At 41.9% G+C, this 17497-nt stretch overlaps 1 protein-coding gene across 5 annotated transcripts in view; it reads left to right on the top strand.

The window, feature by feature from the left end:
• snx13 (sorting nexin 13) overlaps positions 1–17497 on the top strand; it is a 45512-nt gene that overhangs the window by 15681 nt on the left and 12334 nt on the right. For all 5 annotated transcript variants that reach the window (XM_080443200.1, XM_080443198.1, XM_080443199.1 and 2 more), the window contains exons 2-16: positions 3661–3773; positions 4333–4435; positions 5330–5419; positions 8381–8502; positions 9150–9268; positions 10159–10263; positions 10395–10483; positions 11656–11739; positions 11927–12065; positions 12743–12831; positions 14013–14112; positions 15754–15947; positions 16413–16517; positions 16972–17104; positions 17405–17442. In XM_080443200.1, coding sequence (XP_080299326.1) covers positions 3661–3773; positions 4333–4435; positions 5330–5419; positions 8381–8502; positions 9150–9268; positions 10159–10263; positions 10395–10483; positions 11656–11739; positions 11927–12065; positions 12743–12831; positions 14013–14112; positions 15754–15947; positions 16413–16517; positions 16972–17104; positions 17405–17442 — 1623 coding nt within the window. The remainder of the gene's footprint in view (positions 1–3660; positions 3774–4332; positions 4436–5329; positions 5420–8380; positions 8503–9149; positions 9269–10158; positions 10264–10394; positions 10484–11655; positions 11740–11926; positions 12066–12742; positions 12832–14012; positions 14113–15753; positions 15948–16412; positions 16518–16971; positions 17105–17404; positions 17443–17497) is intronic.

Here is a 17497-nt window from a genome sequence, read left to right as displayed (position 1 = left end):
TACAATATTTGCCTCTGAGATGTAGTGGAGTAGAAGTAAAAGTACTGAAAATGGGAAATACTCCAGTTAAGTAAAAAATCCTCAAAATTGTACTTAAGTACAGTACTTGAGTAAATGTACTTAGTTACTTTACACCACTGCCCCCGGGTGTCCTTGGGGGGGTTCCCCAGCTAAACGATTGCTACATTCTCAGAAAATACATGACTGACGAATCGTAGTTGTACCCGCCAGGTGTGTACCTAATAATAAAATGGCCACCAAGTGTATAGACAATATCAGGCGCTTGGGCTGCCCCGATTGATCACATTTTATTTTCAATTACGATTTTGGCTTCCAATGATTATGAACATAAGATAATCGAGATAAAATGATTATTGTGCCACGTTCCATTTCGCAATTGTGCTCTCGTTTTGTCTTGTGTCATAAATCCAGCACACCCCCTTTAGTTTACAGTGGTGCGCGTTGGCTGTCAGTTATGCTGTAGCATGTTTAGATCAGCTTGAGCCAAGATGAGGGAAAATATGGGCTTTGGTCAACAAGAAAGGTAAAACCAGTTCAGCAGGAAACATTTTGGTTTGACCGATTCTTTCATTTTTTAATAAAAGAAAATTCATAGAAATTCAAATACAAAGTGGCCTATGACCACACAATAAAGGAGCAAAAAAACAGAAAAGGTCAAGAGAATCCACTGTTTTTTTTCCTCCATTGTAAACGAGTAATTTTGTTAAACAATCGTGATATCGATATATTAAGCAAAACATATTGTGATTATGATTTTTGCCCTTTATTTGTTTAAATGCAGAGCTAGGCTAAGTTTGCTGCGGTGCGCTGCACACTTAGCTTACTGAAGTGGCTAACGTTAGTGGCTAAAAGCATTGGCACTGACATAGCACTATGCGAAGAAGAATTTCAATAATTAGAAGATCAAATTCATGATGACCGAGCCACCACGCACCGCTTAGTCATTGTAACTAATGTTACCTGTTAACTCAACATTAGCAGCACCACAGGTTTGTGCTTCACCACGTAGTCATGGAGCTCCACAAAAGTAACATACCGGTATTTCTAACTGGAAAAACCCATTGTTTGTGAGTCATATCGACATGTTTTATTAGTCATGTCGAGTCTTGTCGACACTAATTGTTTTGCCATGCAACGAGGTATAAATAGTCCTTAATGATAGCTTATTTGGCACGTTTACCTCATCCACCTGTGACCTCAACACTTAGTTTTATCATGTGGATCTTGAGTTAATGACCAGTTGCCCTTTCTTTAACCCTGTAAGACCGGGAACACATCTGTGTCATTTTAGATTTCTTTGGCTATTCAAAAATATTTATTTATTTCAGAAAAATCGTGAAAATGTGTGCAAATCTTTGAATATATATTCTTTAAAGCGAACATTTTTAAAATATTAGATTTGAGTTACAAATGTTCGCTTTAGAAAATATATATTCAAAGATTTGCACAAATTTTCAAAAATGCCACGCTATGAGCTTGGATATCTGCTATTTTTGAATAGCCAAAGAAATCTAAAATTACACGGGTGCTTTTCCCGGTCTTAATGAGCTATCAGAGATTAGGCTAATCAATCGTTGATCCCTATCGTTGACCCTGTTCTTCCATTTTTCGCGTTGCCATGGATGCATTGATGGATTAATAGAGAGATCTTTTTTTTATCTGTCAGGGAGGACATGGGAGGCGAGTGCATTGAATGGAGGACGGACGGGTGCGACGTGCTCGTATTTACACACTCTCATCGGGATCTTAGCCGCGCTGTGTTCCGGATGTATTGGAGATTTTGAAGGCTCTTACTAAGGGATCCCGATGAGAAGCGCGTCGTAGTCCTCGAGCTTAGCCCTGTATAGTAAAAACAAATCAGTAAATCCTAAGAGATGTAGCATGAGCTTGTTAACCAACATAGCAGGTCAGAGGGTTAGAGAGGGGCCGACACTTGTCAGAAAGTTAAGTCTGGATCAGAATGATCTGGATTTGGAAATCCCACGTTTTGCTATTTAGGACCTGGGTAACCAGTCTTACTTTTCTGCCGGTATTTCTTTTTTTTAAACTAAAATTTTATCCCGCGATTTTTGTAACCCATTTTTTTCACCCGGTGCCAATTTCCTAAGTGATCCTGGGCGCTACACCAGCCCTACACCAGTCCCCTTCAGCCTAGGGAGCTCATTCTTCCTTCAATGCATGAGAGCCAACTGACCTTCTTGTCACCTGACAGGGGGGAGTTTCCCTGGTTGGACGTAGCGCGTGGAAGGAACACGTTATTCCAACCAGTTCCCTTCCCCTCCATCAGGCGCCCCGGCTGTCATGGGGGAGGCGGTATAGCGACCAGGATTACTACATGTTTTTGTGAGGGTATTAGCTACCCTAGGAGACACGGGGAGAACATGCAAACTCCACACAGAGTAGGCCCTTTCACCAACCCCACCTAGGGTATGGGCGCTGATGACGCGGAGGAGAAGACACGCCCCCAGCGCCCACAGCGTCCCCGGCGGGAATCGAACCCAGGACCTTCTAGCTGTGAGGCAACAGCGCTACCGACTGCACCACCGTGCCCCCTTTTCTGCCGGTATTTCAAAGCCAAATTGGCTTGGATCACTCTGATCCAGATTCCAGATACAAACTCTTCAAGATGACAAAATTCATATTAATTTATTTTTTGGAAGAACACATTTTCAAGATTTGATCCAATCCGATAGCCGGCATCCAATCAGATTACTTCTGAACAACCAGGGCCTGGGCCCAGAGTTTAGTTTAGTTTCCTTTCCTGACAATAACAGGAAACCTGAGGATGTGGAACATGCGTTCAGGTCCACACTCACACACTCATTTGTATGCTGTTGGCAGGACAGCATCTTCCCTTATCTCTAAACCTAACCTTGACCCCAGCACCCCTACATCCCGGATCCTAATCCTAAATGCAACCTTATGCTGCTTTTACAAAATGGCCTTACTTTCCAGGATTTTCCTTATCTTTTTGTTCTCATGATGTCATCTGATCCTCACAAAAAGTATAAGCACACACGCGCGCACACACACACACACACACACACACACACACACACACACACACACACACACACACACACACACACACACACACACACACACACACACACACACACACACACACACACACACACACACACACACACACACACACACGTCTCTTACAATACCACAGCATACAGTGCATGTCTCTGTAGTAAAAACAAAAAAAGGTTCCCTGGTCAGGCTGTCAAAAGTGTTGACCAGTTGATTTTATTCTGTTTTGTTCAGAGGAAGCCTGATGGTACAGTACAATAAGCCTTTTGATCATGCCATTCAATGCCATACAATGGTTGCCGCTTGTGATTTTGTTTTTCCTCAGAGGAGAATGAATCATTTTAAAGGCTATTCAAGCAATTTCTGCTTCATATACATGGATAGAGCTTGAGCTTGTCGTGAGACGAGCTTTGAACCATGCTTGGAATCGCCGATACTTTGTGTGTACTTACAGTACAGTACCTACCCTCTCGTCCACTGTCTCAACAACCCACCTGTCCTCTACACACCTCTACATCATGGCTCTGGTCAGCAAAGTTAGTTCAAATGTGACTTTAGAGTTAACTCATGGATGTTTTTCTATGTGTGTTTGTGTTGCAGGCCAGTCTGTCCATCTGGGGATGGGGGGGTCTTGGCGTGGTGCTGTTCTTGGTGACCTTTGGACCATTCGCCATATTCTACCTGGCCTTCTATGTCTTCTGCTTTGTTGGCGGGTGAGTGCAAGTCATTTTTAGGTGGTCAAGTCAGTTTTCAGTACAGTAAATGAGTCCGACCAATTCAGTCGTCTGATATAAGGCTTTAAATAAATGATTTTTAATTCTTTTGAATGGATTATTTATTGGATTATTTTATCACTTGCAAACAAATACAAGTAGTGTTTTCTTCATATTTGGGGCAATAGACTCTTTTAGAAGAAACTTTTTGTTGGCATTATATATTATTATATATACATCAACCATGGAATAAACATTACCTTACTACTCCAGCAATTGGGAGAAGCCATAATAATGACCTAGAAACAAGTACCAGCTGAGGCAAAGGTTGAAAGTTACATTGAAATCCATGATGTTTTTAAGAATAGCTTGTAGCTATTAAATGTTGGCTTAAACAACTGTTAATACAGTGTCATTTATTCTATGTTTATTTGCTTAGAACGGTGATGAGACTGCAGATAATAATGGGCACCCTCTGGCCATTGTGGCCAATCAGAATCGAGTATCTCTATCTCTCTATCTATAAAACATCTCTGGTTCTATTCACTGTGGTTTTCAGGGGCTTTGCAGTCACTCTGCTTTATGGGAAGATCAACTCCGAGAAACACCTAGAGAAGAGCGAGCACTCCTACCTACCACCTACACAAGTTGGCATTCTCAAGGTAACTGCTGATGTACACACATTTATATATAGTACTTAGTATTACAGTCCACTGATTTACATTGACTACATTTGTTTCCCTGTTCCCTAACCTCATCTCTCACTTGTATACACACACACACACACACACACACACACACACACACACACACACACACACACACACACACACACACACACAAACCCTAACCCTGACAATATAAAGTAATTGGATTGTTGAGTGGTAAATGCTAGCTTCTAACTGTCGTAGTGACATTTAAAATGTGCTAAAGCAGTGGTTCTCAACCAGTGGTCCTGGGACCACCAGTGGTCCTTGGGGGGGTAACCGGGTGTCCCCAGCGAAATTGGTTGACATAGCGTCACAATCATTTTAACCACTTAGCTTTGGCTATTGAAAAATAGCAGATATACAAGCTCATAGCGCGGCACCGAGTGCCGCGCTATGAGCTTGTAGATCTGCTATTTTTGAAAAATCTTGAGTATGTGTGCATATCTTTGAATATATATGTTTTGCAAAGCGAAACATTTTAACTGAAATCTTTGCTTCTGTGGGTCCCTGGCACAAAATATTTTCAGATGGGGGTCCGCGGCCAACTGTATATCAATCTAGGGGTCCTTGGCATGGAAGAAAAAGTTGAAAACCGCTGTGCTAAAGGAAGGAGCCAGTAGGATTATGTCTGGGGAAGAATTCAGTGTATATAGACAAACACACACATACAAACAGATTGTGACGCATTGATCGCCTTTGCCAAAGCAAACAAGTTGAGTAGTAGTGGTTTGTCAAGTTTCCCGGAAGCACCTGTGTGAGCAGTTATGTCGGAGATAATGAAAGTTGTAATTGATTTGATAACTCTGCCCGTATGTCTCTGTCTCTCTTCATCTCTCTCTCTGTCAGACTTTGGATGAAATGAAGTTGGAGTTGAAGGCCATAAAGATTGACAGGAGATTGACTGGCTCCAGCTTTATAGATGAACCCTTACAACAAGTATGGATTTCTCTCTCTCTCTCTCTCTCTCTCTCTCTCTCTCTCTCTCTCTCTCTCTCTCTCTCTCTCTCTCTCTCTCTCTCTCTCTCTCTTTCTCCCTCTCTCCCTCCCTCCCTGTTTGAGTGTGTGCTTTCCATACATTTTTATAGCTAGAACGGGTTTGTGGGAGTGCACGCAGTGCTGTTTTCTGTACATTTCATCAGTAAAAGTCTCTTGTAGTTTGTAACTATGTGAAAATGTTATAGCCACCTCTCAAAGCTGCACCCCATGACAATAAAGAAACAAAGAAACGTTCAAATTGAAAAATGGGAGATGCATAAAAATGCCACTCACTTGAGCACTCTCTATCCCCTCGGGAATCGCCATTCCTCTGTGGAAAAGTCTTGTTTTTATGATGTGACATAAGATCATGTCGTAATTTACGGCATTTTCTCTGTTCTACAGATTTGGCCTTGCATCTTTGCTTGTAATGCAGTTTCCCGACCCTGCTACTGTTGGTACTCTATTCCGCCATGTAGTTCACTATCACTACATTCAGGTTTCACCTGATGCATCAGGTCTGACTTAACCTCGTTTCAACTTCCCAGTTTTATCTCCATCGCACGAAGAGATAAAAGCAAGGGAAAGAGCTTCTGCCAAAAGTGTCTAGCCAGAAATATAGGAACTACAAGGCTTTATCCAGCCTACCGGACCTTTCTGTAAAAGAAAGGTTCTATATTATAATAATAATAATACAACTTTATTTGTACAACAGTAGAGCTATCAGAACTTCAGCTGTTGGAACTGAAACAATATAAAATTTAAGCTAATAAATAAAAAACAATCTCCTGATTGGTTAAAGATTTGCAACCCACCTGAAAATGTATTTTCTGTTTATTAAAGTGCTAGAGCGATGGGGAGACCCCTGTTATTGAACAAACATTGTATAGCAATGAATAATATAGTATAGTATAGTGTTAAAGATCAGTCCTACACAGATCTTTAACCTTTTAACACTTTACCTGCCAATCACGAGTATAACCGTTGATGAAAAATACACCCGTTTACTGCCATCCACGAGTATAACCGTTTTTTTTTTTTTGTCTTTTTTTTTTCCAATTTATCCACACAGAACCAGAGATATCACGATCCAAAGATTTCTAGCTCCATTCACTCCTTGGTTAACTTATTACTTTAAAATCCTGTATCTCGGCTCCTGTGTAAAAAAAATTTAAACACTGGCACTGGGGGAAGTAAAATAAAAAAAACCCTCTGGCAGGGAATGTGTTAACAAAAATGTTTTTTTTGTTTTGCCAAAAATGATCACTTCCCCTACCTTTTTTAAAAGGATGCCTGGCTAATAAGCCTAATATGCCTTAATACATTATAATTGCCCTCTATAACAAAAATGTTAAATTTAAAACACCTTAGATATCTTATTTATTTTATAAATCTTTTACTCAAGGTGGACAATGCCTGTCGCAAGTTGATGATGTAATTTGTCCATGTGTGGTCCAGCCCTGTGGAATTTATGGAATGCATGTGCTTAATACTTCCTAAGGAAGCAATTGAGCATCAAAACATACGGTATATATATATATATATATATATATATTATTATTTGCACAAGCATTCCATACATGCCATAGGGCTGGACCACAGATGGAAAAATTTCATCATCAACTTGCGACGGGTGTTGTCCCACTTAAGTAAAAGATTATTTTAACTATTTCTAAATAAATCATTTACATTTTTGTTATAGAGGGCAATTATTATGTATTAAGGCTCATTAGCCAGGGATCCTTTTTAAGGAATCATAAAACAAAATAAAGACATTGGAAACAAGAAGGCAATATTGACGAAACTGTAAAAAGTATTGAAAAATACTTTCTTATAGAAAAATGCTTTAAGAGGGGATTTAAAATAGGATGTTTCAGATACTTGACTAATGACTGCCCTGACGGCAAAGACTCTTGGTCACGGGCTGAGACCTGGAAACGACCAGCAGGGCTCCTCCCTCCCGATCTTAGGGTACATGTTGGTTCATAGTCAGTTCCATACTCAAACTCCATGTTGAAATAGGGGAGGGGAGGGGAGGGGGGGGGGCAGCTTTGAAGGTGTGGTCCAGTAATGCATAGGCTGGCAGGCAGAGTGAACTAGTGCAGACACAGCACTTTGCGGTGGTCACATGACGGTCACTACTCCTCCTGACTATTCTCTCTCTCTCTCTCTCTCTCTCTCTCTGTATCTGTTTCTCCACTCCACTCCAGAGAATGTGTTTTTAGCGCTATGTGTGCCATGCGCTTTAGCTCAGCTACGCATGACACGGTGTAACCTCCATGTCACGCTCCCCGAGAGGCGATTGAAATCTAGCCGTGTCTGACACATTCTTCCTCACTCCCTTCACGCTCGCTCTCTTCACTTTTCTCAATCTCTGACTGGCTCTCCTTTTCTCTGTCTCTCTCTCTCTGTCACCCTGTCCATGTCAACCTTTCACTCTCTCTCTCTCTCTGTCATTCTTTCTCTCCCCTCACTCTTTCTAGTCTCTCCCCTCTTTCTCTCTGTGTGTGTGTGAGATTATATTTAGTTTTGCATTGTTCTCTATAGTATCTTGTGTTCTCAATACAGCAGCAGCAAATGGAGAATCTTTCCAATCTTTAACCTTGATTTAATAAAGTGTGTGTGTGTGTGTGTGTGTGTGTGTGTGTGTGTGTGGGGGGGGGGGGGGTCAGTGTCTAAATAAGTATATTACATTGTACCTATTCCAATTAAAAGCATGTGGTAGCCTTTTGTTATAAATTGAATATTCTTTCAGTGAAGGCATGCAACTTTTCACTTTTAAGTTCGGACAATTACAGTTTGACTTGTGTAATGCCCCTCTGCTCTCCTCTCTTAACTTTTTGCGTTTCTGCCCCACCCCCCCCCCCCCCGCCCTGCTCTTCTCTCTCCCCTAATCTGTCTTTCTCCGTCTTCCTTCCTTAGGTGATCCAGTTTGGTCTGAGGGACTACATCCAGTATTGGTACTACACTCTGAGTGAAGATGAGTCTTTCCTGCTGGAGATCAGACAGACGGTACAGAATGCCCTCGTCCAGTTCTCCACAAGGTGCTTACACACACACACACACACACACACACACACACACACACACACACACACACACACACACACACACACACACACACACACACACACTCACACTCACACTCACACTCACACTCACACACAGTACACAACGTCCAGCTTTACTATGCTTGGTATATTATTGGTACATTTGGACCCATAAAATCTATGGTGAGATCTGAATGAATCGTGACATATTATGGCTCTACAACCAGGGTTGCCAGATCTGCTTATTATAATTTCCCCGAAAGATTTTATTTGAAAATAGCCGATATGCAAGACGCGTTGATCCGCGTTGATCAGCTTGTAGATCTGCTATTTTCAAATAGCTGATGAATATGTTAAAGTGCACATGTGGCCCATGGCCCATGGTCGCTTCTTTTGGGCTGGTTTTCCTAGACCTGGTTGCTTGTTTCTCTCACAGAATCTGGCAACACTGTCTACAACATGTATCTCAAGTACTGGAAAATGAGTGCACATGCATTAATTCATTGGATTATGACAGAGTTGGCTTCAAATGTATGGCCTCTAAGTTTCAGATTTATATTTGAAATGTGCTCTCTGTGTGTGTGTGTGTGTGTGTGTGTGTGTGTGCGTGTGCGTGTGCGTGTGCGTGTGCGTGTGTATAGGTCCAAGGAGGTGGACTGGCAGCCTTACTTTACCACTCGTCTGGTTGATGACTTTGCCACCCACCTGCGTGTCTTCAGGAAGGGCCAGGACCGCCTTGGAGAGAGAGAGGACAAGCAGAGTATGAAAACACACACACACGCATGCACACACACAAACAAACTCATGTCTCTCACATTAATCACTAAATCCAGTGATTCAACCATTTTAACCGGGGCAATTATAGCTATGCTTTAAAATGTTTCCAAATACAGGCTTGTATTCTGTCTGAAAGCATTATTTTAGTTTTCTCCGGGGATATTTCGCACTGACATAGAGTAGAGTTTGGTGGAAGAGGGCAGGGGTTCTGGGCAGTGTACACATTTGGTCCACTCCTGGAACCCCCTAAAGGACATTCGTATTGTCCCAGTGCTATTTGTAAAGCACTTTAACCCATTAAGACCTGAGGCGATTCTTAACACATTGATTGCCTAGATCGAGTTAACTCGTAAAAAAAATAAAAAAATGAATTATATATATTTTTAATTTGACCCAAAGACCAAGGAGATATGATTTTTCGAAGATCTAGACTCCTATCCACTTCCTTGTTAACTTAAAACTTAAAAATTCTGTATCTCGGCTCCTGAGTACTTTATTTTTTTCAATGAAAAATCTCTGGCATAAAACTGCAAAAAATCTGAAATAATTCAGGCAGTGAATGTGTTAAAAATGTTTTCTAAATCCTAACCTTAATCCTTTTCAAGATTTTTCAAAAATAGCAGATATACAAGCTCAAAGCGCGGCACTCGGTGCCGCGCTATGAGCTTGTATATCTGCTATTTTTGAATAGCCAAAGAAATCTAAAGTGACACAGATGCGTTCCAGGTCTTAATGGGTTAAGTTAGATTTCATGTTTGATCGATGCAATGCTTTAATGTATATTATGCCATAATAACATCATCATTGAGTTTATATCGCTAAGAATAAAGCTGAGTGAACGTTTGGTGTCTTCTGCTGGTGGTGGGTGTCCAGGGGACGTGACGGATGAGCTGGTGGATGCCTTCTTCGAGGCAGAGGTGGAGCTGGAGAGGAAGATTTGTCGAGACGTGGTGTGCACCTCGCATAAAGACGAGGAAGGTGAGCAGATTCTCCGTCGCTGTCCTGTCTCGCCATCCGTTTCACACCCTGGCACGAAATGTAAAGTTGAATTGTGTGCATGTGTCGCTAGCACAGGCAAGTGTTAATGTTTGTTTGTGTGCGTGCGTCAGGTTTCCTGAGAGACCTGTGTGAGGTGCTGTTGTATCTGTTACTACCTCCTGGAGACTTCCACAATAAGAACATGAGATACTTCCTCAGGGTGAGTACAACTTAGGAGTCGCACGTTTAGGACATCATTTTAGGATGCCAAATTTTACACATGCCATTTTCACAGTTTCTGTGCCATTTGTAACCCTAAACCTAAAGCGCACCAAAGATGGACAACATGTAAGCTCACAATGTGCCGCACTGCGATGCCTTGTGATCTTGCAGAGCGTTCATTTTCGGTGCACAACTAAATATAAATCAGGCATAACTCTCTAAATCTATCTAAAGGCCTAATTCTGACCCCAACCCCAACCTGATAGTTAATTAAACATCAACTGATGCACAACCTTGGACACATCAGTGTTGTTACCTGGAGTCACTGGGTGTGGCAACAGACACCCTCCTCCAGGCGACCCGAAGGAGGCTGATCAGACCCTGGCCTGTGTCCAAGTGGCATGCTACTGCCCCCACTGTCTCTTGGGGGTAGTTAGAGACCGTGCTAATAATCAATCTTTTCCTAATTGTAAGCATTATCAATCTTTTCCTAATTGTAAGCTTAATTTCTCTTGTGAGGAGCAGGCCCGGCATCAAGAAATTTGTCCTCACCAGTTCCTAGTTCACTCCATATGTTTTTTCTTACATGTCTACATTTTTAATGAGCAGCGGTTAATCGATAATAGAACCGCATAATAATGGTAAACCTGGGGCAACTTAGGGATATTACTTGTCAAAATTATTTTAAAGACTTTCAATTTCAATTTCTTTTAGTTTATTTGACATGCCCCCCCCCACAAGTTTGAGGATAAACACAACAAAGTCCTAAGACTTATTTCCATTATGGTCCACTCACAAGCAACAATTAATCATTTCAAAGCACTTCACAATACAAAATAAATGACAGTGAAATAAATAAATGACATACCTTAAAAAAACTGTCTACAATATACAGTAGTTTGTCTTTTTATGTAAATAATACAAATGAAAAACTGAACAAAAACAAAAAAACTGTGACCTCACTCCTCAGTTTGCACTGCTATCAACCATTAAGCGGTTTTCAGAACTGATGCTGGTTCTGTTAGAAGAATAGAAAAACAGGATTTTGCACATATGCTGATTTTATTTTGGTTGTTGTAGTTGAAGGTGAATGATAGACGTCATTTGTTGTACTGAGATGTTGTGTGTGTGTGTGTGTGTGTGTGTGTGTGTGTGTGTGTGTGTGTATAGGAAGTGTTGGCGCGTGGTGTGCTGCTTCCTCTGATCGACCAGCTGAGTGACCCAGACTACATCAACCAGTTTGTCATCTGGATGGTGAGACATACAAATCCTAACTGTCCATAGCTCTGCTTGCTTATACTTTTGTTGTTATTGTTATTGGTCAAACATGGCATAACATTATTTCGGGGGAAAATTCTTAAAAAAAGAATAAAATGAGAATGAAGCTTGGGAAAATCTCCAAAGAAGCTAACAGTATAAAAAAAATTGTGTGTGTATGTAGATCCGTGACTCCAGCTGTAACTACGAGGCCTTCATGAACATCCTGAAGCTGACGGACAAGACTACTGAGCTGGAGGCAGTCAAGGACAAGGTCCTGGAGGAGCTGGCATATCTGCGCTCCCTGGACACTGCTGGAGACGGTGGGCACACACACACACACACACACACACACACACACACACACACACACACACACACACACACACACACACACACACACACACAGACACAGACACAGACACAGACACACACACCCATGCACGCACTAAATGTGTTGGTAAATGTACCAACATGTGCACATACAGGTACACACACACAGTACTACACTCTAATTCAATAACATACAGACACACAAATGTATTAAGAGAAACCAGCACTAATTCAAATTCATACCAGCAGAATAACACTTAATTCAAACACATATAGACACATGCATTATAATCATCTGTCACTCATCTGTCATCATCCCCTGCTGTCTGTTCCTTTTCCTCTTTTTTTTGGTTTTGACAAATACAAAGTGAAATGCAATAAGAGAAGAATGCCTGAATACGCATAAAGCTTCTTATCGGCATTGGGGTCCATAGAAAGAGATTTACAACTTTCAACCTGGCTTCCCTATTTTTGTGCATGTTTTCAAACATTTGAAAACATTCAAAAATAGCAGAGCTGGCAGGCTATTTTCGCTAGGTGACACCATTGTACAATGAAATATAAAATACAGCGTAAGTGGTAAAAAACAGTACATAAGAACAGAAAAGACAAAAGCAATGACAACATCTGAGCAAACTACGTTGTTGACTTGTTCTTCTTCTCCCAGACATCAATGTGATTAAGAACCAGATAAACAGTCTGCTGTTTGTAAAGAAGTTGTGTGAGATGAGAATCCAGAGACTGCAGTCTGGCAAGGTGAGAATCTACCACACAACTCCCATAGAGTCGCACTGGAGCGGAATTATATTTCAGTCTGAACCAAGTTCACAAATGTATCAGTACTGTCAATTTAGCCTTATCTAATATCAGTATGGGTTCCAACATTCACATATGATTAAGTGTGAAGTGTATTGTTAACCATTTTCAGATCATGATTATGACAAAGAAATAGATGAGACAACAAAGACGAACGCTTTAAAACACTTTTTCTATTTTTAATTGCTGACTTTTACGCTCACGGAAGACGTACACAACCGTTTCAGCACACGTCCTTCAGTGTGTAGGTACAGTCTAGATCATGCACCATCTGTCCTGTTCTTTGGGATTACTGACTCCTGCCTTGACTCTGGTACTGTCTGCTGTGTGTTGTTTTGGATTACCGACTCCTGCTTTGACTCTTGACACCTATACCTAACTATTTTATCCTACGTTTTATTGGTTCTTGACACTTATTCTTACTTGTTTCTGTGTGTCACTCTTACTGCTGTTGCTACCATGACAATAAAGGTATATCGCATCTTATCGCAGATCATGAGTATTATAGTAGTACTTCACCGGTCCAGGAGTAGCAGCTAAGCATAGATCATGAGGATTCCTATTCTGGTCAGGAAACAAACGAAAGAAGTGTGAATGAATCTAGATTTCAGGCAGAGATGAACCAGACAGACAGACAGAGTGTCTTCAGCTAAATTTGCCATTCTGAATCAGAAATTAATCGCCTACATGATTTGTGCAGGTCCAGTAAGACATTTATTTTTCTTCTTTCTTCTTTTTTTTTTATGGGGGGCTACTAAAAAATAAAGTAATGCGTGCTTACGCAAAGTGAAAGAGTGATCTGTGCCTCCTCCTCCTCCCCTCTAGCAGGTCTGTCTTTTCCCTTTGGGAGAGACAACTCCTCTTAATGCCATGTAGACCAATCACACAGACAATTCGGGTGGAAAGATGCTTCCCATGCCTCCCCATAATGAAATGAACTTAACCTGCACAAATACTGTATGAATATGTCTTTATTATAGTCCTTAAACAAAATATTTGTAGTTATCTCACTCGTTGCGGTGGCCACTACCACCATCAGAGCTAGCCTGCCATCTTGTGGGAAACACTGCATTTGGCCTCTGTTTATTAAACCTGGCTTCTTCTGTCATCGTCTTATGCAGGAGGTAGATACCTTGAAGCTGGCAGCAAGCCTTGGCAAGCTGTGCATCATCCCGCTGGAACACATCCTGGTCCACAACATTGCCCTGCAGTTCTTCATGGGTAACTACACATCACACTGCTGCTTAACTCTTTCAGTGCCATGCTTATTTATGGAATTTTGGCTCTGAGTGCCACAACCAAAATTCATTGTAAAAAAAAAGTGCTTAGGAGCCGAGATACAGCCTTTTTTAGTAAGTAGTTAAACAAAGAGTGAATGGAGCAGCAAATCTTCAAATCAACACATATCTTGGGTTCTGAACCTTTTTTTTTTTTTGACGTCTTAGACGTCCTGTGGCACCCAGGGCTATTTAGACGTCGGACGTCTTAGACGTCCTGTGGCACCCAGGGCTATTTAGACGTCGGACGTCTTAGACGTCCTGTGGCACTGAATGAGTTAACACATTCACTGCCTGAGATTAAAACATAGTTTTTTATCCCCATGCCATTGTTTTTTACCTTAAATTGACGATCATTGGACAGCCGCAGAAGCCACGACGTGCACGCGGATGTAAACGAAAAGTGTCCGGGGGGTGGGGGAGGGTCCCGTCTATCCACTGGAACAAAAACATTTCTACGGCGATCGGCCATTTTGGAGTGATCGCCCGTTGAAAATGGCAGGTTTTCACAAAAAAAAGAATCCGAACTAGGAGCGTTTTTCTACAAATCCTAATATAGGAATGGACGGAATTGGAAAGTTTTTTTGGGATGACATCGCATCCTTCCATTCCTTCTAGCAGAGTCGAGGGATCATTCCTAAGTTGCGTTAGAGCGCCCTCTTGTGGAAAAAAAAAAAAAAGCATATAATGAAGTATATTATGCCTTCTTGGCAGGCAAGTGATGGATTTGAAAGAACGCATATAACGTTCTTGGCAGGCAATGTGTTAACGTCACCCGTTAATAAAACATCAACTGACGCACAAACTTGGACACATCATCAGTGTTGTTCCCTGGAGTCACTGGGTGTTTCGGGTCTTGCAACAGACAGCCTCCTCCAGGCGCCCCGACGAGGCTGATCAGACCCCGGCCTGTGTCCAAGTGGCATGCTACTGCCCCCACTGTCTCTTGGGGGTAGTTAGAGACGGTGCTAATTAGGGTTTAGGGTTAGCCTGGCACTAGCCAGACAACGCGATCCACTCACACATGGCATGTGTGAGTGGAATATGTGAATCCGCGCCATCAGTCCGGCCGATGCCAGGCCAGGTTAGTTGAGATGGGTCCCTAGTGTCTCAATTAGCATTTTACGCATTGAGCTGAAGCTTGTAGCCACTTACAATATGAATACAACTGCAAAATGAGCTTTCATTTCTTACATACGCCTTCATTTAAATGCAGTGAATATTAAGAAAGGCACGGCCACATCCATTGTGCACAGAAAATGTTCCAGGGATCAGGTTGTGGAGGGTTGGGCGGGTGGCAGAGAGAGTTACTGTAGGGGTGGTCCATTAGGATGTCACCAGTCAGTAGTTAACCCGTCTAATGCCTTAGGGTTACAACCACCAGAGAATGCTATGAACTGCCTAGCACGAGTGGTCCTGTACTGTATTTGAAATTATATTTCTGGTCTCTATTTTGCAAAAAGGAAACGGCCACTATGGCTGCTGATGGTAGAAAATCTGTGAAAGGGTGCGGACGTGAGATTGAGTAGCAGTGCAACAGAACGAAAGTGACAAAAATGTTGTGTGTGTGTGCGCCTATTTTCAGACTTCATGCAAGCTGCGGGGGCCCAGGCGGAGCTGTTTTTCTGGCTGACGGTGGAAGGCTACCGGGTGACAGCTCAGCAACAGCTGGAGGTGATGCAGGGCTGGCAGAAGGACGGCAAGAAGCAGCCCAGCACAACTAAGGGCCTACTGAAGGCTGCCGCACTGGGAGTCTATGAACAGTACCTCTCTGACAAGGTAGTCTATTAACAGTACACCTCTGACGAGGTACTCTATCTATAGTACCTCTATGGCAAGGAAGTCTATCAATAGTGCCTCTCTGACAAGATAGTCTTATCAATATTACGTCTGTGGCACGTAGCTTGTGAACTATACCTCTCTAACAAGGTCTGTCAATAGTACATCAAACCTGAGAATTAAAACAATAAAGGGATTGAGATTCAAATTAACCCATTAATACCTGGAACGCATCTGTGTCACTTTAGATTTATTTGGCTATTCAAAAATAGCAGATATACAAGCTCATAGTGCGGCACCGAGTGCCGCGCTACGAGCTTGTAGATCTGCTATTTTTGAAAAATCGTGAAAAAATATTTTTCAGATTTTTTTCAAAAAACTGTTAGGATTTTGAAAACATTTTTAAGAATCGCCTCAGGTCTTAATGGGTTAAAGTTAGGACTCTAATCGCATCCTCCTCCCCAGGCGTCTCCCAGGGTGCAGGTGGACGAAGCATCAGTGGTCAAACTGGGAGAGAAGCTGCAGAAAGAGGACCCTACACCGGACATCTTTGACGACGTCCAGAGAAAGGTGGGCTGGCTTGTCTGACAAGTGAAAGTCCTCTGTCTGTCTGTCTGTCTGTCTGTGATGCAGTCTGTTCATGCTGTACATTCAATCAGTTATGGACCTTGTTTTTATGCCTATAGGAGCATTTATTTTTACTTCTAATTACACTTAACATGTTTGAGATGCCTACTTCTCTGCTTTTTATGAGATCCTGTCTTTCATAGGGCTGCACAAAATATATTATCATAAATACTATATAATCAATCATATGTCATATTTGAAATGGAAAATGGTGCATTTTCCATTATATAGTGCCTCTCTCCAAACACTTTACAATGTGCATTACATTAACCCATTCACACACACATTCACATACTGACGGTACAGTACATGATGCAACGCAACAAAATGGCCATAAGTATTTGTGCACATACCGTACATTGTTTGACATTTGCTATGTGTGTACTCCCTCCTCCAGGTGTATGAAATGATGCTTAGAGATGAGCGCTATTACCCTTCGTTCAAGCAGAGTCCTCTTTATGTCCGCATGCTAGCTGAGTTGGACATGCTGAAGGAGCCCAGCTACAGGGGATCAGATGACGGAGAAGGAGGTGTGTGTGTGTGTGTGTGTGTATGGCTCATGTGCCGTATTGTTTATTTTCTGAGGACGGAGATGAGGAAAATCCTGTAAGTGGGGACATAGCAAAAATATTTGCTGGTGTAGTTTATTAAAAGTCAAAAGGTCCTCAACGCTATAGTCATTCAAGCCGGTGTGCGTTGCTATTTTTGGCTCAACATTCCCTCAGTTTACCTACTCTGTCCATCTAGGTAACTTCAGCCATTCAGTAGAGTCGGCTCAGCTGCTTTTACTTTTTAACTTGCTAAAGCTGTTCATCTCTTTTACTCCACAGAATCTTTCAACGGCTCTCCAACAGGAAGTATAAGCCTTGTAAGTTAGACTCGCCTCATGGTTTTAGAGTTGGTAGAAAACAACAAGGATGTAC

The sequence above is a fragment of the Gymnoscopelus braueri genome, assembly GCF_963280865.1.
Source record: "Gymnoscopelus braueri genome assembly, chromosome: 11".
Taxonomy (NCBI): domain Eukaryota; kingdom Metazoa; phylum Chordata; class Actinopteri; order Myctophiformes; family Myctophidae; genus Gymnoscopelus; species Gymnoscopelus braueri.
Note: the sequence above shows the minus strand (reverse complement) of the source record. Positions and strands in the feature narration are given on the sequence as shown.